Source organism: Prinia subflava, chromosome 2 (assembly GCF_021018805.1).
Source record: "Prinia subflava isolate CZ2003 ecotype Zambia chromosome 2, Cam_Psub_1.2, whole genome shotgun sequence".
Taxonomy (NCBI): domain Eukaryota; kingdom Metazoa; phylum Chordata; class Aves; order Passeriformes; family Cisticolidae; genus Prinia; species Prinia subflava.
The window spans coordinates 7,179,815-7,205,372 of record NC_086248.1 but is presented as its reverse complement, the minus strand read 5'-3'; the positions used below and the strand labels follow the sequence as shown (position 1 = coordinate 7,205,372).

The window sequence follows — 25,558 nt, the reverse complement described above, 5'->3', positions numbered from 1 at the left end:
AAACTGTTATTCTGTTTTACCTGCATACTCCCACATCTTTCTTTTCAAGATTACAGTCTGTAAAGAATGTGTACTTAAAAATAGAAAATATGCAACAATGACATCAGGCTATATAATAAGAAAATCTTTTTTAAAATATCTAAGCAAAAAAAAAAAAAAAACAACTTACTGTGAATAGCAGCAAATTTTTAGTTTTATGAGATACTCCAAAATACAGTGCATTTCAGGGGAAGGAACAGTAATGTCTCATGTGACATTCTCTGTTTAGAGCTTGTAATCTGTATTAGCAACAGTACTTCATCTCCTGTCCCAGCATCTCCAGTGTCTTTCAAAGGTAGAGTAGTTCTGCTCCATGAGATTGGTTTTAGGAGGGTTTATATCTTTTGTTTTTTCATTTATTTGTTTAAAGGTTATGAAGGGATGTAGTAATTTCATACACTTGTAGGCTAAAGGAGTATTTTAATTAAAAAAACTTACAAGGGGTTTTGTGAATGGTATTTAGAAATCACATCCTTTTAGCCTTCAAAAGTAGGAATAGAAGGAAATTGCAAGAGACTGCCCCTTACCAAACACCAGGAGATATGTTCACTAACAGTGTCACATTATATATATAATGACAAATAATGTACTTTAACATTTCTGTCCTGTAGTACTGATACGCCATGAAACTCAGATATGGTTTTCAAATTCTGTTGGTCTGGAAATGAATGTTAATCTTCAAGTTTTTGTACTCATCACAAATATATCCCCATTTTGGGAAAACCAACAGATGAGTGGGCCAGAAAAGGCCCAGGCTGCAGCAGTTGCAGTGAGTGTCATAACTCAGGATTGCAGTCACTGGCAGGGCTGTTTGGGGAAGCTTGCATAACATCTGCTTGCAACATGCCTGATTCAAACCAGCACTCCTCCTCTCATGAACACTGATGACTTTTAAAAAGTAAAATAAATGTAGTCAATATGCAAGCAAGTTGGTTTTCCTGGGTGCCTGTCCAGATCTGCTTGAAACAACAGAATTTCCCCAACTCAAAAGCTATTTATTCTATATTTGCTAGATATTTATATCACAGTTGTGTCCTTTTTTTTTCTTTTTTGTGTGTGTGTGCTGATCTCATTCCTGTGAGCCATCAAGAGAACACTCTTTATGATGCCGGAGGGACTACTGTGGAGAGATTGATGTAGTTAAAAATCCCTGATCTCTGCTTTGAACATTTGTAGTGCTTCATTCTCATTATGTTAGCATGGTAGGAAACACGGAAAGATGTGCTTCATTTTGGATGTTTACTCCCTGTGTTCTTTTTCACAGATGGTTTTATTTACAGGTTTCTTAGTTGTCTTGTTCCTCTTAGAAGGTGTGGCTGGTTATTCAAGTAGCTCATGGCTTTATAGCTTCCATGTCAGCCTCATCACCATTTTTAGTACTGACAATAAAAATAAATCAATCATAAGTTACAAGGTTTGCTTGATAGCTTTGACTGGATTTTTTTTTTAATGCAGAGAACATGTTAACATAGGATTAATATTTTATATCACACATACTTAGAGATTTAAATGTGGTTTTACAATGAAAGATGAATTACTGTAGAAAGGGATTTAGAGTAATTTCACTAATCCAAGAATTTACTTGTTCCCATTTTTTCTATCTGTTGTTGGTTCAGTGTCATATGAAGACAAAACAGCACTAAAAACCTATTTAGACTCCCTTTGACACTCTACATGCAGGAAATGCTTGAGGGGAAAAATAAGAACTCTGAGTAGTGAGAGACAATGAAAAAATTAAGGGGAGAAGGACTGAAGGTGGAAGGACTAAAGTGGAAGGACTGAAGCCTTCCACTGAGTATTACATTAAAAAAAAGGTCATTTTAGAGCTCATTCAGTTTCAAGTAGTTTGTCTTGTAGTTTGGTCTTACAGACAGATGTCTAAATGCTTCTACAAATAAATGCCATTGGGAAGGACCATATTTCAAATAGAACCAGTTTATAATGAATGCTGAAGCTTACAGCAGTGTTCAATGTCCTTTTATCTCCAGTTGTTCAGAAAAGAGATTAAGGTATCTGAAAAATGTATTAAGAAGAAGCCACACCATCTGCCAAGGCAGGTACACCACTGGGAAATTGGAAAAATATGAAAAATGACTTGAGCAAAAGAGTCTCTTTCCTTTAAATGAGTTGGGGAATGGAGTCATATTGGGACATCGTGATGTAAAAAGACTTAAAAAAATTACCCAGGAGGGAAAACCTTGTTTGCTACATGAATGATATTTAATGACACAAGAAATATTCAGAGATGGAAGATTTTGTTGTCACATGTCCCTAATTTACCAGGAAATCAGGAATTATAACAAAAGTCCTTCATCCCTTATTCAGAACTTCTGCAGAGAGTTTCTTCCTAGTAAGGACCAGAGGGCTCTGTTCAGTGAGTCACCATTTGCTTCAATCATAGGCAGTTTATCAGAGATTACTTTGCAATATCTCTGAATAGCAGTAACATTCCAAAGAATGGAAATCAAATCATCTTTTCAGGCCTCTATTTATAAGCTCATATGTGCACCTCTCAATCATGCTGTCAGCTCCTCCTGGTTTCAGTTGAATCTTGAAATAAAAAAAGATTCACAAGAGATCTTGCTTTTGTAAACACACCCTAAGCCTTTTTCTGAGGGGGATGTTAGGAAATTAAGATTGCATGGTTACTCCTTTGAGAACTGTCCATTATGAAGGTAAATCCATGGGATATAAGTTTGCAAACTTCAAACAAGCTGCGTCCAGTAATCAAGATTGGTACTACCTTGAACTGGAACACAGAGCATGATACAATCCCTCCACATTGTAGGCATTTTGTTATGTTATTAAAGAAGGCTTATTATTTGAAGACTACCATTGTCATTTAAAAAAGGATAATAGTTATGATTTCAAATTAAATAGTTAATGTCCAGTGCCATTATCAGCACACCTTTCTGAAGATTGTTTTCCACACTAGATAACATCAGTGCAACTCGAAGCGAGATCAGAGAGTAGGTTTCTTAGATAACATTAGAAGGGAGTGGTAAAACTTACCTCCTAATATTTCAAAATTATCTTCCCACCTGGCCATTAGCTTCCATAACATTTTTCCTGTTGAGCTAAGGTCACAGTAGACAGTTTTTGTAATAATAATAATTGTGTGAAACCCACAGGCTGATGATATTGCAACCAGGCATCTGCAGGGTCTGTTTTTCACTATCATTCAGGCTGTAAATTACTTCCATCTTGGACAAAAGTGGCAAATCATCTCACTTTGGTGCTTATGATCATTAATCATACGAAAGTAGCACCGCCAGCCTGTTACTATGCTGGGTGATGTATAGCTTTGTAGTAAAAACCAGACTCTGTCCTAAAATGCTCACAATAAAAATAGGCATTTATGAACACATGTGCAGATAAGCCTCAGCACCATACAAATGCATAATGGCTTGATTAGGATCACATGGCAAGTCCATCAAAAACATTATTGGTTCATAAATCTCCCCAGTCCTCACACACAATCTTAGCTTTCAAACTGTGGTTTTTTGTTACAGGTCCAAGAACGAGCTCATAAAATACACTACCATGTCATCATTGTAGTTTCACTTAAAAGTGTATTTGAGAATTCACGATACATTATTTCCAAATGTGTGTTATCTGGTACAAACAGTTGCTCAGGCTTCCTTGAATTTTCCATGCGCTTATGCATTTCACACTAATTTTAAAATTGAAGCTATATTCAAATTTCTTGTGTATTTACAGTCCAAGAGTCCAGCAACATATGGATACTCCTTTCAATGCATGGCAATAATACCCTCATCACGAATGCTGATTCACCCATAAAACAACAACTTGCTTTTCCAGTGCACAGCTGACTTCTAGGAACATTGGTTCCTTGAGCTACTCCCCTTTGTGTGGTAGCCTAGAAGGTTTAACATTCCTTCAAGTACCATTCATCCCAAGCAGAGGAGCTGCTGTCTTAGTGGAATTGCCATTTACAGGATAACCAGATCATGCTCTCCTATTTATTTTGCAGTCCCAGTTCCCTCACAGTGTGTTCCTGCTCTGTGTGCACACACAAAAGGCTTCAGGCAACAGTTCCTCTCTCAAGTTAAGGTCAATCAATACGGCTGATGTTTAATTATAGGTAGCTGACAGTGTCCTCTGGAATAGGCTAACCTTGTTAAACATAAGGTTTAAAAATATCTCTTCAAAATTAAATTTCTGCTTGTTTTTAGATGCCCTGTGTGTGCTGGTTCTCCTGTGACCTTGACAGGACTGGCGGTGACAGATAAACCCTGCTTTACTTTGTAAACACTGAGATTCACTCCTACATTATAAAACAAGTTCGGGACTTGTCACTATCTTCCACGCCAGTGCATCTGATCTCTCCTGACAAAGGGGCATGAGATGGTTGTATTCATCTCCTGAATACCCTGTTAGAGGTTTTTCAGCAGACACAGTCTGGGCTGTTTGCTTCTATTCACCACACGGTAAGAAAAGGACCATTTGCTTCTGTTCATCCAGTGTACTGCCAGCAAAAAAGCTGTATGAAATGCACGGAGTCTAAAAGGATTTTCGTGATGTCTTGATTGTAACAACACTCTAACTTGAAAATTTCCAGCTTTAAAGAAAATATTTTTTACATTATACAAGAGTTGCAGATCTTTAAGATTTTTGTTACTTCTGTGCTTTGTCAACATTTTGACTCCTGAGGGAGGACAGCACTACTTAGAAGACCTTTTAAAAAAACATTGAATTCACAAGGACACTGATTCCTATTGTTTTAGGTCAGCATGTCTCCAGCTGTACTCCGATTTCCAGTAATAGACCTAAATCTTCTAAATCAATAAGTGATTGCAGCCAGGATGCCTGCCCCATAACACCAGGTAAGTCCAGCCTCACCTCCTTCTATGCTTACCCTTGGGTCTGTCAAATTCTTGCTTAAAGGGCCCCCAGGAAAGGGTTAAGCATATTAATGAACTTGTGTGTTTAATGAAATGGAGATATTGTACCTAAAATACTGAAAGAAAATTTAAAACAGTCCAGCACTGCAATACAACTTTCTGATGTTTTCGCTTAGTGTTTTGTAAATTCCTTTACTTTTCTACAGTGTCATGATATATATGGTTTAAGTTCTAAATTTATAAAACTTTTTTAATAGAATCAGTAACACTTGTAACAAACAAGTACCTTCTATTTGAAAATGTCAAAGTATTTTAAACATTAAACAAAACCAGCGAGAATAGAATCTCAGCAATCTGTTTTGAAATGTAAGACTCCATGTATTTTAACCAAAACAAAAGGCAAATTTCTCACTATCTTCCCTGAAGATTCATAAGTAGGAGCTCTAATTAGATCCCAGCCAGTTAAAACTTAACAATTAATCCAAACTGCCTTCAAAAGGATCAAGTGCATTGTGACGTGCATTATAAAGAGAAATTATAGCTGTCAAGTGTCAGATTTTACTTGTTACTCACCCATCACTGAACTTTGAGACTAAGCATCTTATTTTAATATTTCTGAACAATGTGATTTTTAATTGTTGCTATTAAGGGATTGCAGAAACGTGTCCCACGTGAAGACGACACTCAATGAAGTATTACCTCTGCTTTTAGAATTACCTTTGATCGCACTTGTAAATTCGCAGAGGATTTCCCATTAATTAGCGTGAATTAGACAGTTGTGGCTGTTCAGTTTAGGTTAATTCTAAATGTTTTACAGTGCATCGCTAATTATTGGGAGGAAAAACCCCAACCCTTATTAAACAGCCTGCAGGTGCAAGAGATGCGTTCACTCTGCTCCGTGTGTGTTCCTACGGCAGCTTCCCCGCTGTGCTGGCCTTGGATAGCTCCTGGCAGCACCACGGGTCCCGCAGAGAGCGGCTTCTCCAAGGCCAAGCACAGAGCAGGGAACTCGGCTCCATCCTTCCTCCCTCCCCGAAGATCCCGTTCCATTTTCCATTTGATTCACCCTCGGGAACTCTGCTTCCCAGACACCGCGCCGCTCTTTTGTCCTCGGTGCGAGGCCTCGGCTGAGCTCCTTTTCACGTATGTCAACACTCGCCCGTAATTAGCGCTGGCCGCACAATGAGCCATCCCCGCTGCACAGGGCTCAGCGTGCGGCTGCTCCCGCCGGGGGCGCGGGGCCGGGCGGCTGCCCAAACACAGGCACCATTCCCCACTGTTGTACATGCCGCGGCTCGACAGACAGACACACAGACCGTGTCCTTTGTTCCGCAGTCGGGACAGAGCTGCCTTCGCAGTCTCAGGCCGGGCAGGGATGTTTATCTCTGTTGTGCTGCGCCAGGTCCTGCCCGAGCACCGCCGCAGCGGCGCGGGGGGTCCGGCTCGTAAAGCGGGGCCGTGTCGAGCCACAAGCACCCCAGCCCTCGCCTCTACCCAGAGGACAGGGCGGCCCCACGGGAAGCCGCGTTTCTCCGCACAGCAGGTGCCGATCCTTGCGGACACCGCTGGCCCCCCCGCGGTACCGGGGCGGAGCTCTGCCCGCTCTGCCCGCCCCGCCCGGCGCCGCCGCGCCTGCGCCGCTCCGGGCGGGACACCGAGGAGTTCCGCGGCGGGCGGGCGGCCGGTGCGGGCTGGGCGCTGCGGGACGGGCGGGTGAGTTCGCACAGGGGACGGGCCGGCCGAGTTCGCTGCGGGGACAGGCCGGGCACAGGCAGCGCGTTCCGCAGAGCCGGCGCTTCCTCGGCTCCTGCCGGCGCTCGGACTTCGCCCGCGGCCGTCCCTGGGGCGGGCGGGTTGAGCCTCCCCGCTGCCTCCGCCCTGCGGCTTCGCCCCGCTCCGAATCGGCCGCGTCCCGCTGCAGAAGGGACGCTCGGGGGGCCCGACCTGGCCCCTCCCGGGGGGACGTTCCGCCTCCGCGTCGGTCCCGCGGTATTGCCTCATCGCCTAAAAATACCTCCTGGCCGGCCGCCGGGGCGGGGGCCGCGCTCGGCGGGTTTGGCAGCGGCGGGAGGCGCGGAGCGTGTGCCCGGCCTGGCTCTCGGGGTGCGGGTGAGTTCAGGTGTCGCAGCCGCAGGGTTGTCCCAAAATAGGTTCTTTGACTTGCTGTGCATGAGGCTAATCCACACACAGAGACAAGGTACTTGATTTGTTTGCAGTTCTGAGCAGAAAAAAGAGCTGGGTGGTAAATCCACAAAGCCGACGACTATCAAAACTTCTCACTATTTATACGTGTTAGCAAACATAGACATTAATGTTAACTGGCTACAAGTTTACATAGTTCTCTTAATAATGAGTATTCTGTCTTTTATTGGTTAAATTATTCCCTTTTTATGCTAAGTAGTTTGCGTGCTCTGTCTTTCCTTTTAGGTACGTGGTTTTCTTGAGTTGGTGGTCTGTGAGTTGCTGGTCATGATTTTGCCCTGCCGGAATTACCTTTTACCCACTTGGAAGTGATTTCAGCACAGTTGCTGAGATGGTTTTATTAGTTTCTTCCTTATCATGGAAGTTCTGCCCGATGTACTTATGACCTGTAAAGTGTTCATTCTTTGTGTCCACCGTCAGTGGTACATCCTTCTTGCCAAGCTTTGTTAACCTCCCCTTAGGTCTGAGATCGCTGAAGCATATCAAGTCCTAAATGTTAATCAGGCAATTCTACTTTATCTTTCTAATTTATCTTTCTAACACCTGGGCATTAAGGTTGGGGACAGGTTTCTTTCCAAGTGCGCAGCTCCTTTTGCCAGCTGGAGAGGAAGCATGAATGCTGTGGTTTGTACCTGAGCACATCAGTCACGTTCAGGCCATTAAGTCTGAGGCTCATCTTGCTACTAATTTGTATTTGCCAGTTCTCTGTGTCCTCCTGTCTCTCTGTGGCAGGGTACAGTGCAGTTTTCAGCTGTAATTTCTGTGCTGTGCAGGGGGCAGACTGTGCTGGGCTGTGAGCAGCTCTCAACTGGAGAGTTTGTTCTTCCAAAGTTAGGGGTTAGCAGACTTTCAGGGGAGGGGGATGCATGTGCTTCTGTGGGTATTTCTGCCCTTCACAGCAAGGAAAGCCTCACAGATAGTTTTGGTTTTGTTTTTCTTGTGTTAAAATAACTGGAAGTGTGGACTCAAAAGTATTGACCATAAGATTATTTGCCAAAACAAATATGCCTGTTGAGGGCTGCCTTTTAGAAGCTCTGGTATGAAGGGCTGCTGCTGAGTCAGTGGCCATCTCCGTGGAGCTGGGAAGCCCCTGGGGCTGTATGGGAATGCCAGGAGTATCCTAACCCCAGTTAATAGATGTAGCTGTGGTGGGCTGCTGACATTTGCAGCCTCTTCCCATGTTTTATATTTAGTTTCTGGAGGTGGTAGTTGAGTTCTGAGGTACTTTTTACCACTGACGCAAAAATTACGTACCCAAATCCTTAACATTTTAAACAGCAGCTAGGGGTGTCTGTCAGAAGTTGGTGAGAGGAGGTGGTTTGTGCTGCCTGGGTTGACTTGCTGAGCTCGAGTGCTTGCAGTGCGTTCTGATCACTGTGTCCTAATGGCTTTTGGCCATCATAAACATCAATATGCTGTATAGGATGATTCTTCACCTAGAGAGATTACCACAAACATTTCTCCACAGTGTTATTGCTGTTGTACTTTAGAAGGAACAGCAGCTTTCACAGCTGACCAGTTTTGAATACTGCTCATGCACATTTGAGGCCAGCCTAATGTAGCCAAAGAGCTAATTTGAAGAGCTGCTTCATTGTGTCTGTTTCTTTTTAACAGCTCTGATGACAAGTCACAGAGGATCAACAAAAGCAGATGGCAGGAGGTGGCTCTTGTTGCTTTGGGGAGTAGCCTACTGGAGTGAGAGATTAGAAGATAAGCACATTAACACAAACCACAAAGAATTACTTTGGGCTAAACACAAAAAAAAAAAACCCTACATGCCAGAGTGTGTTAAAACTGAATTTGAGAGAAGTTTGAAGCAACTACATTTTTTAAACCTTCCAGTTTCACTCTGCTCACTTGATACTGAGAGGTCTTTTTTTTCCCAAGTGCAGTACTGAGTTCCAAAAGCATCAAAGAGATCTGCATATAATACCAGCACAGGCTTGCCTGATAGATGTAGGGCTTTGGCAGAACATTTGTGGGGAAAAAAAAGACTATACCTTATGTGACATGTCAAAGGTGTGCAAAATGTGTTTTGACTTAATGCATAACAGCACCAGTTAAATTTAAGGTTGACCATTGTAGGGGTTTTTTTTGAGGCTTATATGTTTTTCTGCTGGATGCATCTCACATGGATTTTAACTGTCAAGTTGAAAGAATACCAGCATTAAAGTCCCTAGTAATGTGAATTACTACTTCATGTGATGGGTTTTTTTGATTAGTGCTGCAGTGAGTGTTGTTTTCCCCTAAACTCCACATCTTGTTAAATTAGATCTTAAAATCACTTCAAATTCATGTTAGTGATGCTGTGCATACTCCTTTGTTCAGGAGTGTGATGACTGTCACTGCTGAGTTTGATGCTCTCTGAAAGCCACACACAATGTCATAACATAGTCCTGAACCTGCCAGGAACAGTCTGTCATCTGTGTAACCAGGGATAACTCTCTGAACACAGTTGCAACTTAAAATTTCAGTTTTCTTGTGGGTTTTTCCAATTTTAGAGTGATTTTATTTTAAGGGTTTTTTGGGGTGTTTCTGGCTTTTAGTGACTTTCTGTGACTTTTTTCAGAGCAGTCAAAAGTGACTGTAATGAGATCAGTGTGGGATTCTTCACTTCTTTTGACTCAGCAGACTAATCCTGTATCATATTTAGTACTTACAAATCCAGGATTTTCATGCCAGCTGACAGTAGGCCAGAAATAATAATTCACAATTTCTGAGTTGCTGCAACAATGTCTTGAGGTAAGGTAGGAAGGGCAACCTGACAACTCTTGCCCCTTGAAGTAATGCACAGTTAAGGTGAAGGTCACTCAAATGCCTGCAGTGGCAGTGCAGTTTTTCTGCAAGCACCTCATAATGCTGTGTGAAATCAGGGAAGTTTAAACCATGCCACTCAGGAAAGGAATGTGATATTTTTTCCTCCCTTTACAGAAGTAGGGGCATGTATTTTCACATCACGCTGTTGTTATTGTGAAATGTATTTTGTACATTTGTGAAAAAGTAACCTTGCTCCTGAACGTCTGGAACAGATGTGTGGTTCATGTGTCATTAAATTAGAAACTGCAGGAAAACAAAGAACCATCTGGAGACTTGGTGGGGGGGAGGTTGAGGTTTCTGGTTAAATGTATTATCAACACAGGAAAAGATATAAAGAATGTTTCAGCTACAAAAGGAGGCAAAGTGTGACAGGCATTTTGGTTTGGTTTGGTTTTAAACCATTTTCTTTTTGCAATTAGGGGAAGCACCAGAATGAAAGACATGGACAATATCAAAACTGTAAAGAAAGAATGGTAGGTGCCAGTTGTCCCCATTTTTTGTCTTCCTTTCCCACTGCTGTTTGTGTCCTGTCATTACTTTACAAACTTTATGTTAAATTCAAAAATACAATGTTTTTACTGTATTTATCTGCTCCACATATACAGGAAGTTTCAAAAAAATACTATTGTTTTGCTGAAAGATTTTTCATATACTTGAAATATTTCCTAGATGCAAGAAGCTGTGTAAATATTTTTCATTTAAAATAGCAAGGCAGCCTTTCAAACTGCTAACTCACTGTGCAGCTCTGCATCTGATATGGAGGTATTTGCTTTTCCAGTTCTGTTTCTGAGGTAAAGCATATTGAATACCGGCATTAATGCTTCAAGTTTCTTTTGTTCTATTAGAAAACTAAAATAGGGACGGCATACTTTTGAAATTTCTTTTTTAAAGTTGTTGAGGTTTTCTTTTGTTAAAGATGTTAATCTCCAGGGATTCTTAGTGTTGCATAGGTGCACTGCGAACAATTCCATTTTATGCAAATATATCTAATTACCATTCCAGTAAGTATTGCTGCTCTTGGATTCAATGCAGAGTTTATGTAAAATTGGATATTTTTTTCCAAGAGCTGTGGGTTTTGTTTTCTGAATTGCTTAAAATAGACTTTTCTGAATCTCCCGTAGGAGTAATTCCTGCAATGTTTACAAAAAGCTGCATAATCTTCTTATTATACAAAGAACCTATACTGAGATAATCATTCAGGTTGCATATTTCTGCATTTTGATTGGTGAAAATCTAACAGAAACAGCTGTCACATATACAATGTTCTATAAAAAGATGTGGTTGATGCATCTTTTTTAATACCCTGGCAGTCTCCACAGTGTTGAAGGCCTCTGTTGTATTTCTTCAGTCTGCTCCAGTGGTGTGGAGTCACTTGACTTTCCCTAATGCACTTTCCAGTACAGTAATGGTGGTTCCAGAATGGTGCTAGGAATGGGGAGGTTCAAATTGGGGTGGAGGAGTAAATTCTAGGGCAGTTTTCTTACATTTTATAAAACTTGTGGCAAAGGAACCCAAGCTTGTATCATGGAATTGCTTTAAGGAAACCCCTTCTTTGGTGTGCAGCTAGGTGCATGATGGTTAGAAGTATGAATCATCTAACTTGCATTCCTTGCTCTGATACCAAGTTTAGAAGGTTTGCATAGGCTGGTTCATCTTTTCTGATGATGTTCTTTAGCTTGTGCTTTTGAAGTGCAAATAGTAGCAGTTAGAGATGGGTAAGAAGCTTACATAAAAGGCACAATGCAAAGTTGACCTGATGTTTTTTACTCAGTAAACTGAGTAAGCTGGGTGCAGGGCAGTGTGCCTTCTGTACTTCTTGGTACTGAGCTTCTGAGGTACCTACTTGTCTGCTAATGCATCCTCTGAGGAGTCTTTTTTGCTTCTTTGTTCTGCAGGGTGTGTAAATCAGGAACCGATGATCAGATTTTGAACGGTGCAGAACAAAACTGTGACTACTTTGTAGATAACCTGTTTGAAGAAGCCCAGAAGGTTGGTGCTATGTGTGTGCCCCCAACTACAGTCAAGAACCAGGTAGGCAGTGAAGAAAAAAATACTCATGTTTGTTATAACAGCACTCCAGAAGTATTCTGGAAAACAGATACCAGAAGTCCAGCAGTCCTTTACAGTACATCAGTAAAAAAATGCACACAGAATTCAGAGAGGAACAACCTCCCATCTCCCAGTCAGCCAGGCCTTTGCTGCTGGGCTTTTGGCTTTTACTGCTTTAGGTCGATTTAGAGTCATTCTAGAACTGATGCTGGCATTGGCTAATGCACTTCTGCTTTAATAGTGAGGAGAGTGAGGTGAGCAGGAGCTCAAGGAATGACAAGTACTGTTACATAAGAAGTTATTTAAGGAGCTGCAGCCTTTTTATGCAGAGGCATAGCCCAAATATTTTTCATTTGGTCTTATTCATATAATTATGGTTGTAGTGGGATGTTCAGTGTGGGTTTGTATCTCAGTGGTTCTGTCCTTTTCGTGTTTTTCTGTTACTCATCAAAGACTGGTAAGAGGAGGGAAAAAGGTTATTTAGAACAAAGATGACAAGAAGAAATTTGGAGTGGGCATTGTTAGAAATTATGTTCATGGATCCTTAACTGACCCTGGAAGAAATGAAATGTCAGGAGCAATATCTTAAATTGCAGTCCTGAAATAGTGTTTCATGGCATTAGTTGTGTCAATGCTTAAATGGGAAGTCGGTGTGGAATAATTAGTTCATGTTAAATTTGCATACTGGCTCACTGTAGAGGAATCTCCACATAATAAGAACTCTTTCCATATGCACTTTAGCCATGAGACACAAGAGGTTTTGTTGGAATCTAATGTTGTTGAGTGCTGTCTATTTCTTTTGACAGATTACCCAATGAAAGACAAGGAATAATGTTCAGCAGTTTGCATGTGCTGGTTTTTTGGGGTTTTTTTGTAGCAATCACCTTACAAGTCAAACTGAAAAAAAAAAAGCAAAACCCCCCAACTTATCAGCCTCATTTAAACTAATTTTCAGCTGAGGTGAATTCTGCATTTGTGGCCTCATCTGTGGCCAAGTATCTGTCGAGACAATGTTATTACAGGGGTCAGACCTCGATAACCAAATGCTTCCTTAAATGGCATGATGCATTAATATGAAAACACAATCCAAATATCCATCTTACAGTTGGAAAGATTTCAGTAAACATTGCAAAGGTCACAAGTTGGAGTAGTGGATGATTTCTGCCAAAGTTAAAGAATTACTGAATTTACTTTTTCATTCCCCCAACCAGCAAGGTGCTGAATACACCCAGGAATTCCAGGGTAACATAAATGTATGACTGCCTGAAAGTAAATTTTCTGATACTTGCTTCATTTCCTGAGTGAAAGGCTTCTGCATGCATCATCTCAACGCCTTTACTTTGAGAAAATCCTCCTGAATGATCAGAACAAGGCTTTACCCAAATAAATCCCCAGCTGGACTATTCTGGCAGTCGGTGTTCCAACACCAGGCATGTATGCTCTCAAATTAGCTCTTGAAGAACTGCAGCTGCCTGGGATAGTCCAGCTCTTTTTTTTTTTTTTTCCCTTTGCTCAATTAAAGGCGTGTTCTTGACTTAGGAAGCCAAAATGATTGGGGGAAGGTTTGTTTCTAACCCTGATTGACACAAGAGACTTAGAAATGTCACTTACCCCTTGCAGTTGCTGTGCCTGTTGGCATGGGGCCAAGGCAGATTACAGTGAGCCCGCTCTCAGTATTTTTAGTCCGTGTAGTGGATGATTTATAATCACAGGGTATGTGGGTATACCAAGCTTCTACTTCATCAGTGTTATAATGAGAATTGTTCTTACTCTGTAGGTTGACGTAATCATTAAACTTTGGAAAAATGGGTTTACAGTAAATGACAGCGAACTGCGGAGCTACACTGGTGTTGCAAACCAGCAGTTTTTGGAGTCCATTAAAAAGGGGTAAGCGAGTTTTGTGTTCTTAACCAACCTGAGTTAATGTGCCTTGGGTAGCACTTAGCTTATGCTCTAATTTTTTTCCGTGGCTTTGGTGCACTGCAGTGTCCCTGTAGGAGCTCTGGTCTCGCTCCTGCAGTGCTAATGGCTGCTGGAACATCAACAGGTTTAACACAGCTCTCAGTGGCAGTAGTTGTACAGTTGCTGATGAATAGATAAAAGCCAGTGTTGGCAGGGGGCACAGCAGGTGCACAATGAAATAAAGAATAAATCAGTGCCCAATAAGAGCTACAGATCAAATGGTATTTTGACTAACGAACTCAATGCACAAGGGATTGAGCATTTCTGGTTTTATGGTCTTTGTTTTCTTTTTGTTGATGAAAAGCCTTAAATGGGCACAGATGTTCTATGTAGGATCAAGCAACTCTGATCAGTCCTAAATTTCTGACATTTTTCCAAGTACAAACTTGGTGTTGTGTATATGTAACAATCTTACATAAACTCCTGTGTTAATAGCCATCTTACATTTTTGCCTGTATTAAAAGTTAATGTGCTGTCCTGATTTCTGCTGTTGTTTGCAGTTGTTGCTTTAGAAAAGGAGTTTGACCATACTAACCAGTGTTACTTTGAGCCTTTAATTTGTAATCTGTTTTCCCACCCCATACAAATGAAGAGGAGAATATAATTTTATGGATAATTTAATTTAATACCTCCTTATCAAGCATATGAAATCACTAAGTCATTATATTTCTCTTTTTCATATTTTGCTAGGCCATCAAAAATACTAATTTTACACTATTTCTCCTGTATGGCTGTCACCTGTTAGTTGTAATAGCAATTAACTGCACTGTTTAAAGCCCTTTGTGTGCATTCATCAAAAGTTTGCCACTTTTACTCCACTGTTCGCCTGTGAAAATGGTAATTATGAGATGGTTTCTGCATAATCACTGATGGTAGAGAAGCATTTAGCACAGCCCCTGTGCCAGCTGAGCCCTACCACCCAAAATTGTACTGTCTGCATCAGAGCTCAGAGATAAAGGCATTGTTGTGCTCTGCTTCATGCAATTAAAGCATTACCAAGGTGATGTTACTGCACTAAAGAGTGGAGCTATGAGTGGTGATATAATTTTTAGAAGCTGAGATCTGTGTTTGTCGTTAAATACGTTGTGTCTAAACTCAGTTCTTCCCCTTTAAAAGCCTTTTTCTTTTTGTTTTACTATGGGGATAAAATAATTGAACCTTTTGCAGCAGTGTATGGCAACACTGAATCTCCTACACATTATGTGTTTAGAGTGGTAACTGCTGAGTAAATTTGAACATCATTCAACAACTTGCATAATAGGGTTTTTTTATTATATACTTTCTAGTTAATTCACAGTTCAGGAACTTGAAGTTATTTGTATGCCATGCACTTAACCTAAGTCCTAGTAAATACTTGTGAAGTTGTTTTCTAAAAGCATCATCTTTGAAAGGCCAAATGTTCAACAAGTATTAATAATTGGTCTATTTTATGTGCTGAAAACAGTATATAAAAAAGTATAGTGCTTTTTTTGACTACTTTTTTTTTTTTCTTAAGGGAACTGCCTTTTGAGCTGCAAAAAGTCTTTGATAAGGAGGAGGTAGAAGTGAAAGTGGAAGATAAAAAAGATAAGGTGTATTTGTCGTCGAAAAAGCCGATGTTTCATCCCTTTTCTGGACATGGTTACAGGTTAGGAAGGTGAGTAGGCTGATGTGATCTATGACTGAGTAGCTGAAGGGAACTATACCTATGGTTAAGGATCAAAATTCAGGTGGGAAGCAATCTCTGGAGTTTTCTAATCTAAGCTCCTGCTCAAAGCGAGGTCATATGTGAGGGCAGACAAGGTTACTCAGGCTTTTATCCAATTGGTACTTGAAATCCCATAAGAGCAGAGGCTGTGCAGCCTTTTTGAGTGCTGGACTGTCCTTATGGGAAAGAATTTTTTTCCTTATCTCCAATCTGAATGCCTCTCATTGGAATTTCTGTCCACCATAAGGAGCATCATCCTTTCCTGCAGACCCTGGCAGGCTGCTTCTAGGTGCCCCACAACCACCACCATGTCTTCCACTGGCTGAAAAAGCTGCTCTCCTGCAGCATCTGCTGACAGTGTGAGTGCTCCATCCTGCAGGCATCTTGGTGTCTCTCCATGAAGTTTGAGGGATAATTGGCTCCCACAATCCACTGGATGTGTTGCTGTGTTAATACAGCCAGAAAGCTCTTGGCTTTCTTTGTTCAAGGTCTCAATATTAGCAGAACTGTTTCCAGCTGAAATGCTGTCACTCAGAAGAGTGTGATTTTAGAGAAAAGAATCTCTTTTTAAGCTGTGTAAGCAATAATTTGAGAAGAGGGTGGGGTATGACAATCCCATAAAGAGAACTGAAGAAGGAAGAGGTTATTTTGCATTCTCTTAAAATTGTTCAGTAATTAGTCATGCATGTATTGCAGTAAGGCATTTTAGAATTCTACAGTGATCCATCACTCTTGTAGTTGGAGAGTGTCAGCCACTCATGCCAATGCTAAAACTGGACTTGATTTACAACCAAACAATTCCTGTATTTTGGAAGGCTGTTGTAGAGCGACGGGCCAGGAGTTCATTTATTTGTTCCCTGTGACTTTTGCTTACTCCAGCCACATTATCTGCTTGACATATCCCTGTCATGCAAGATCTGTGTGCCTATAAAAGCAGGCTTTGGCCTAGGGGACAGGACACGTTCAGTGACCAGGAGCCTACACTGGGTATCACGGGTGGCACTGCTGAGGGACCTGCAGGCTGGGGCTCCTGAGCTGTGCTGCAGCCTTAGCTGAGCAGCTTGTTTCAATGAAGTGGGAAGGGTTTGGCTGCTGAGGCCCAGAGCTTGTGCTGGGGGAAAGCCTGACCTGGGCAGGAGCAGCAAAGGCAAGGGAAGAAGGTAATGTGCAGAGCAAAACACTGATCGAGGTGGAAGGGTGAGTGGTTCCAGGCTGATTTAGAGAAGCAAGTATCTCTTTTATGAGTTTAATCTGTTTTCATAGTACAGTCCATTCACTTGCTCCATGCTTGAGTAGATACAGTGGGGAAAACCTTCCCTTGAGAGATGGTTGAGATGCTGCAGATTGAGTTTGGTGGCACGGAAATCCTGAGCAAACAGGGGTCAAGAACTTAACCTTATTTTATCTACAAGTAGAGCTGTTCATAACAAAACCAAAAAGGTCTTCAGTGCTGCTAACCAGTGCTAAATGCCAGGTTGTTCAGTCACTTGTTGTGCTCTGCCATGCTTACAGCAAGTAATGATCGCGCTTCCCAGTAGGCAAGTTAGGTTTCAGAAACATGCTAATCTGTGAATTTTGGTTGACTGGTCTTGTACACTGAGCCATTCTACAATTTGCTCAGCTTTTTTTATTTTTTCCTACTCTTGCTTGTCTATTCTGTGCCATACTATCAAAACCTTTTCTTTAAATACAAGTAAATATTTTTGCCAATGTTGGAAATGTTTGCTCATGTTGGAAACATGAGCTATAAGTGCTCCTATTCCATACAGTAGTGCTCACTTCCTGCTGTTAATAAATGTCCATTGCATGAATACCACACTTGCAGCAGAAAAGCTTTGTGGGCAGCAACAGAGCAGCTGAGACCCGGAACAAGTTTTAAGCTATAGAACTCCTTTTCCACAATTGCATTTGTGTGATTAGTCAGAAATGAGAGATACAAATGACTGAAGAGTTTAGTTCAGCTTATAGCCTAGCTAAACGTCTCTTTAGCAAATAAACTTCTAAAATTAATACTGTATACTTTGTCAGTGTTCCCAAGTGGAGGGATTTTGTAATGGATGAACCATTATGAATTGGTCTGTTGACTAGTTCTCAAGACTTTTGTTGGAGAATCTAGAAATAACAAATATGTTGATACAGTTCAGACAATCTTGATCCTCTGCCTTTTTGTTCTACAGGAGAAATAAGTAAGACATACCAAATTTTTTCAATGTACTTTATGAACCTGTATAACTACTGGGTATACTCTGTTTTATCTGTTACTGTCCAGCTGAATTTCATAGTTTGGGATTATGACTAGATTTACAACCTCACTTTTCTATTGAGCTAATCTATGCATCTTTGAGACAGCCTCAGAAATGTGTTAATTAAACTATTGACTAAAATCCCTTGTAGCAAAACGAGCTTGCTCTGTAACCTCATTAGGGTAAAGCATTGTGTGTCAAGCTGCTCAGCCATCAGTCAGGGTAAGGCAGGATACCTGACTGCTGGGCATTTTGTCAGAAAATTGACAGGAGGCTCTTATGTCTCTTCAATCTCTAGTTTACATCTTCTGTTGATAAGCTTATAAAAGGAACAAGCCTTAAAAGGAGTTAAATGCTTCGATCTCAGGCTAGTAAGACTTAGATTCTTGGATTTTGTCTTTAGTCAAAGCTCCTACCACTAGATGGCTTTATCTGTCAGTTCTGCAAGAGAAAAGTTTTTACATATAGAAGTGCTTTAAGTCTTGGTGAATACAGATGTTCTAACTTTCTCTAATAGCTTCTCTTAATGTGTTGGCTTCAGTCTCACACACACTTTTATTGAGAGAATCACCTCCAGTGCCTGCTGCGTATGGAGATGTGACTGTGAGAGAAGCTGATTTGGGAATGACACCAAAATCTGTGTCCATGCAGGACAGTTGTGTGAGCTGTGACCAGGATAGCCCAGCCTGAGCCAGACACCACGGCTGAGCACCTCTGCAGCCTCTGCTGTCCTGGAGGCAGCTCACCCTCACGAGTTCTGCAGTGTCTGAACCAGCAGCTGAAACAGGAGACAGCAAGAGCTGGGCATTGCTGGGCTGAAGTATGACGTGAACTTTGTTTTTTTGTTCTGCTTGCAAAACTGTTTAACATTATCTTGCTGGTACTCAAGCTTTTATACTTGACCTGGAGGGCAATTAAGCTTTATTTTGTATTGAGGTCAAGCATAAACAGAAGCTGTTTATGAGACAGTGAGGCAGGTGAGTGCAAATACATCACCTGTGCCAGAATATTTTACAGGTGTACCTCTTGTAATTTGTTGGTGCCAAGTCCTTGTGCCCCAGCTAATTTCTGTGTAATGCAAAACAATTTTGCAATACAAAATTCTGTACCTCTCATCTGTCTCCAGTCACAGTGAACATCTGTTACTGCTCACCTGGAAATGAGATTTCTTGATTCTCATTCTTTTTGCTGAGTTTCTGTGGAAAATATAAAGAAGTGCCTGTACTGGCTGATATACTGGAAATTAGGGCAGCACTTAAATGGGCAATAAAAGTTTTTGATCTTCTGACTAAACTTGTACTTAAGACTCCAGCTTTATTAGCCTGAACATATTAAGTCATTAGCTAATAATAGATTAGCTGTGACTTTTCTGCCTTATGAATAAACTAATACAGACATAAGAACATAAAAATGAGGTTTGTCTGCAAAGCAGGTGTGCAGTATAATTAAGACTGTTACTCTATGGACATCACTTACCTATTCTCACTGAAGAAACTGTAACTCACCAATTTTCTGTGCAAAGGGAGCTTTTCTGCAAACTGCCATGTAATGCTTATGTAGTCTGTGACCACAGCTGAGCTCAGAGGAGAGATGGTAACTCCTTAAATCACTGTTATTGTTCTGCAAGCAAACATCTGGTTATACTCACAGGAGCTGAGACTGTGCCCATTGGATCAGGCCCAGTGAGGACTTAAACTCTACATGCTGAACAAGCTTAGTCATGAAAGAAGCACTAAGCTCTAGACACTTCTTCAGAATAAAAACTTTTGCCAGCAGTTTTTTTATTGTTTGTTTTTTAAGACCGTGCACTTGGGCTGAGGTCCATGTATTCTGTCAAGTCATTTTATGAGTCTTTGTCCCTGTGGTTGGGTTAGCTGTTGAAAATGCCTTAGGAAAAAAAAAATCCAGCTGCTGTCTGCATCAGTTTGGATTTTTCACATTAAGTCAATTTTTCTGATAGATGAGTAATTCTTCTAAGCTGAGATAGATGATGCTAGAGTCTAAATCAAGCTAACAACATTCAGTTAAATTGAATTACTGTAATCACATTACACTGAAAATTAACTTTGAGTATGCAAATTCAATACGCAACCCCCTTAAAGTTTCACCTATGTGATTAGAGTACAAAAATGCATGAAGGATCTTCAGACAGTTTTGTCTCTTGTATATTCATATTTAATCCTCTGATATTTAAAGTTCCATTCCATCTCATAAAAATGTTAAACACAAGCAAACTGAACTTCTTCAACATGTTTTAGTCGTTAAGAGAAAATAATGGCATACATGTAGGAAAAAAAATAGGGAAGAAAGAAAAAAAGGTGATATTTGTGTCAGTGTTCCTGTATTTGTTAAAATAAAAAGAAAGAAAAGCTTTTCTGGAGAGAAAGCTCCAGAGGAGAGGCCTGGAGGGAAGTTTGAGCTTGCATGTGTGCACAGAAGCCATAACCTCATGTGGCTTTTCTTTTCAGTGCTACTCCAAAGGTAATCTCCAAAGTGAGAGATGATCATCCAGGGCCTGATGACAAGAGACACCTGCCTTTAGTGCCCTTGAATGATTTGGAGCCTGTCACCAGTGTCCAGATCTGGTTAGCTGATGGGGAAAGGATAATTCAGAAATTCAACGTTTCTCACAGGTAAGATTTATTTGTTGTGTCTATTTGCATCTGAATTATTTGTCTTAATGCCTGTACATTTAATTCTTTAATGTCTATGACTAACCTACCTCTTTAGTTCACTCAGCATTGGACTGCTTTTCAGTTATATTTGGAAAACCTTGGAAATTTTGAGAAATCTTTTAGCTGACAAGAGTGTAAGAGAAGTGTGAACTGCTAAAAGTCAGCTCATAACTGAGTGTAAAGAAAAATCTGAGGAAACTGTAGTTCTTTGTAGGTTAGAGAAAGTTAAGGTGCACATATTGCTCATTACTAGAAGAAATAGCTTTTAACATGATAAATCTTTCACAAAACAATTACATCTGGAACAAATGGCTTAGTAAAAAGCCTGCTGGTCATTGGGCACTGGCAGCACCACAGGTGGGAGCTGGAAAAAGGGATATAGAGTTGAGCCAGAGAAACCTCTGGGGTGGGCTGGAGTCAGTGCACTGGGCAGGGAGTTCATCCCCTGTGTGTCAACATGGGCAGAATAAAATGCATACAGTATGTTTAATTCTTAATTAATAAAATGTCTGGTTCCCAAAGAGGCTTAGAAATGAGGATAATGTCAGAAGATGTCAGTGTGGCACATGTATGCAAGAGCTTTGAGAAAGTGGGATTAACACTTTACCATTGAATTGTAGAGCTACTGTCTTTAGAGACCTTTCTCAAATCCAGATTTGAGAACTTACTGCAGTACTATACAGTCATGTCATGTGGAAAGGATATGTTGCCTGTGCTTCTCTGTGAAGCAGTTTAAACGTATCACAGATTTAATACAACCCAGGCTGCTGTCAAGATAAACTCTGTGTGTCTGTGGCTGTTCAGAAGGAAAGCTCAGCTGTTGAAGGTTAATGACTGTAGTGTTTTCTTTGACTTGTACTAATTTATTACTGTTAGTGGCCTGAGATATGAACTGAAACACTGTTGTGATGTATTGCCGAAGGGTAAATTGCTATTTTAATTATAAATACTTCATTGAAGGGCTTCATATCTCAATTATTCCGGGTCCCACACACTTAAGTATATTTAGAAGCTTTTTGTCTTCATAGTAAATAGCAGTTTGAACAGCTGCTAAGTGCTTTTGAGAGGAAAAAAACATCTGAGATAAGCAGAACAACAACTTTACTGGTGTAATGCTCTTTTTGAAGTACTGTGCAATAAATATTCTATCATAACATAGCCTCTCGCCACAAGACCAGCACGTTTGGGCTGTACACAGTACTTGTGTATAAACTGATAAACGCTAGGGAGAAATCCTTTTAGAGATAGGATAGAGAGATCCTTATTGCATACACAGCACTCCTTTCAATGCACAGGACACTCAGCTATTTGTTAACTAAGGTATAGATGAATAGCATGTAGCACATAGTGTAGCATATTACCCAGGGTCTGGGTAAATTGATGACTTTTAGCTTTTTGCAGGTAGACTGTGTAGGTGCCCCAGTAACTGCTGCCTTAGATATGGGTTGATTACTGGTGAAAGATTGGAGCAGAAGCACAGGAAGCATTGTAGTGTTGCAGCGTGGGGAATTGAGACATGAGAGTGCAGCAACTAGGAGAGCAGAGCTGTAGGAACAGCACACAGAGCTGTGTCCTGGATTGAGCTGTGTCCCCTCTTCAGCACTTACTACATTTGAGTGACCCTGGAGCATCAGGTCTGGAGCCTGCAAAGGGAGCTGTTCACCCTGAAGCAGGGAGCTGGTGGGTAATTGAGTTGCTCTTGGAACCCAGTGAAATTGGATATAATGGATGTAGACACCTGTAAATGTCCAACCAAAAATTTAGTCCTCCTTGAGGTTTTTCAGGCTCTTGGCTTACAAGACCAAGCAGTGTCTCTGTGTTGAGGCCTGCGTGCACAGAAATTGGTTTCTGTTCTGCTGCCTGTGTCTGTCCTGGTGAGTGGGGCTAAGGCATGGGAATTCTGGGGCATTTGTGCTGCTGAACTGTTAGGATGGCATCGCCCCGAGCCAGCCAGCCCTTCCTCAGTCAATCCTAGCCATCCATGGTTTGGATGTTAGCCCAGGTCCTGGGCCATTCTCAGGAAACAGTAAAGCTCCTGGGAGACCCTGTGCATGGGGGAGAGGAGGGATGAATTTAGGAATTTGCCAGCAGCCAGTCTGCCAGTTGGCCTCAGTATCAGGGAATGGACATTGACACTGTGTTAATTTTATTAATACAGATGTATCTTCTCGTCTTCATTTTCTAATTAAATTAGTCGATCCTCATTCTTCCACAGCAAAGCTTCTGTCTTGCTCAGTAGTTGCAAGGCTCTTCACAGACAGATTGAATCTATAATAAATTCACTGTGCCCCTGCTTTGGGAGGATGGGGCTACACTTAGATCTAGTCAATGTATCAGCTGTCCAAATAGTTTTTGCAAACCCTTTTTCTTTATTTTTATTATGGTTCCACTACATGAACCACACACTGGAGGCGTCTTTATTCTAGCTCTTGGCTACAGAACCCTCAGGTAAGAGCTCCACCAGCTGGTTAAGAAATGCTAGGTTTGTGTAACTACCATCTGAACCACAGTGGTGCATTTGAGTGCTCAGAATAAGATATTCATCCTTGTCCTCTTGGGAGTACTCTCAGAGCATGCAGACCTTGGTCCTTGCCTCCCAGGTGGGTCAGGCATTTCAGAACACCCCCTGATCTCTATTGCTGCAGTTCTGTGCTGTCAGGCATTCCATGAAGTGGTTTTCCATTCCTGTCCCGTGGTGGCTGTGTGTGGGGATTGCAGTGCTGAAACTCTAATGCCAAGTTTTCTCACTCTCTTCTCAGAATCAGCCATGTCAGAGACTTCATAACAAAGTATCAAGGATCTGAGGGAAGCATTCCCTTCACGCTGACCACCTCCCTGCCTTTCCGAGAGCTGCGGGATGAGACGCTCACCCTTGAGGAAGCAAAGTTACAAAATGCTGTTGTTGTTCAGAGACTTCGGAAAACAACTGAACCATTTAGACTCTTGGTGATAAAAGCACCTGACAGTGACTACAAATCTGCTGCTACACCTAATGGACAACTCAAGAATGAGCAAAAAAAATCTATCAATAGTACAAGATCAAATTAGCTTTTAACTGACCAAAAATTACCTGCAGGGTGAACTAGGCAAAACCAAAAATGTAACCAGCAATATGTGGATGCCCTCACATCCTCATGCACTGTGCTCTTAGAGAGCAGAATGGGTGCTGTGCTGTTGTCTGCTATAATAGAGGTATTTTCAGCTAAATTGGGTGGTCAGAGCCTAGCTGTATAATGTAGCAGAGGCAACTGTACAGCAGATCATCCTTAGCATTTCCTTAGGTAAAAAGCTCCTTAGTTATTTAATAAGTGGGTCTAGGTGGAACAGTTCTCTGAGACTTAACTACTGATAGCACCTTTTAAGGAAAAATAATATTTATTTTTGCACTTTGGACTAAAGTGAAACATTTCACTTACATTGTAGTGTAAACTGCTGCAGTTTGCGTTCTTCTCACAGTAACTCTGACAACCAATACTGCAGGCAAGCTCACATTTGAACTCTTAACTTGAAAATCTTCAGGATGTAACTTTTATCACAAGATCTGCAGTGTAATAATGTTTTGTCAAGTGTTCACATGGTGGTAGAAGCATGTGTGAGAAGATACAAATGAGGTAGTCTGGTGCCTAGTGCATATGAAGTGCCTCAAAGTAAGCTCTGAAGGAATTGTTCTTATCAATGGTTGAAGTGGTTTTTGCTTCTTTTGGGCTGCTACGGGTGTCTTGCTGATCAGGTGATGTTAAACTACCTAGCTCATTAGCACAGGGACCCACTTGTAGCTTTGTCACACAGAAACTTCAGCGTTTTTGGCTGTCACCAAAAGGCAGGAGTAGCAGTTTAGAGGGACACAGTTGTTTTTGTACTATTTATCTGCCTCTGTCCTGAACTGCCCAGCTGATGGAGACACTAATTGCATGTGGTCAAGTTTCAAAGATGTTGAAAATCTTTACTTGAAAACTGAAGTTTTTCTCTCCACTTTGCTCCATTTCCATCCAAATCTTTTATTTTGCTATTCATGTACTTGAGGCATAAAGTTTGTAACCAACTATTCCATGTTTTGCTAAAAGAGAAAATAACATAAAGACTTAATAATTTGTACTGTGTTTACTAAGCATGTGGGTTTGTGAATGGAACTAAAATTTCCAGGTAAAACACATCCCAGGATCTTCAGTGAGTCCTGACTCCTCTGTACCAAAGGATGGTTGTTGGGGTTGTACTTTTGTGTGGTTAAATGAAAGATGGGTTTGGGTTTTCCTGGTTTTGTTCTAAATAGAAAATTTCTTAATTGGAGCAACTTGTATTCTAAAAAGGAGTGAGACTTCAGACTAGGGATGTGCTGTCGTTCATTCCCAGGGATATAAAACTGGTTTGCTTCAGCATCTCTCATGGTGGTCAAAGTGAAAGTTAACTGGGCAAATATCTATTCAGTGCCCTCAGGAAGCAAATCTCTGGAAACTATGCCTTTAAATGCTTTCCAGTGCTATAAACTTCCCGTGCTGCTGTGCCATTCAGGTTTATGTAGCAAGCAGAACAATTAAATTTTCTTCACTCTAGCACTGACTCCTGTATGAAAAACAAAAATGAATGTGGAAACAAATCCATTAGTAAAACTGAAAAGACAAACCACCTACAGACATAGCTCCAACCCTCAGTTCCCAGAGCTTCCTGAACAGGGAATTTTATTAATCAGTGCTTTCCAATTTGTCTTAATATAAAAGTTAGTATTAGAAAAGCACGTGTGGTTGACTGTGAGCCCAGTTGTTCTGTCTAAAAGGTGCATGAAATGTCAAAAGTAACAGTGTACTATTCATGCATGTGCAGCACAAAATTTTGAAGAAATAGTGTAAGATTGAAATTGATAGGGGGATATAAAATTCTGAAGTGGGTAAATCCATTTTGCTTCCTGTCCTTTGGAAGGAATTGTAAGTATTTTGTATTTCAACATTAATTCATGTCTGCTACCAGCATTTTAAGAGATTGGTGCTCTACTAAAACCAACTGTCTGACTGCAGCTTTGGTGTC

At 41.0% G+C, this 25,558-nt stretch overlaps 1 protein-coding gene across 4 annotated transcripts; it reads left to right on the top strand.

The window, feature by feature from the left end:
- Positions 1-6,518: 6,518 nt before the first annotated feature.
- UBXN2A (UBX domain protein 2A) lies at positions 6,519-24,628 on the top strand. 4 transcript variants are annotated; one of them, XM_063424250.1, is made up of 7 exons: positions 6,519-6,617; positions 10,343-10,396; positions 11,819-11,954; positions 13,750-13,859; positions 15,430-15,570; positions 20,333-20,497; positions 23,299-24,628. In XM_063424250.1, the coding sequence occupies exons 2-7, from the start codon at positions 10,356-10,358 to the stop codon at positions 23,585-23,587; spliced, it is 882 nt and encodes a 293-aa protein (XP_063280320.1). In that variant the 5' UTR covers positions 6,519-6,617; positions 10,343-10,355; the 3' UTR covers positions 23,588-24,628. The 4 variants fall into 4 exon arrangements, with proteins under 4 accessions (XP_063280320.1, XP_063280332.1, XP_063280327.1 ...); XM_063424262.1 differs by having other exon boundaries at positions 6,546-6,617; positions 10,339-10,396; XM_063424257.1 differs by having other exon boundaries at positions 6,599-7,013; positions 10,339-10,396.
- The last annotated feature ends 930 nt before the right edge of the window (positions 24,629-25,558 follow it).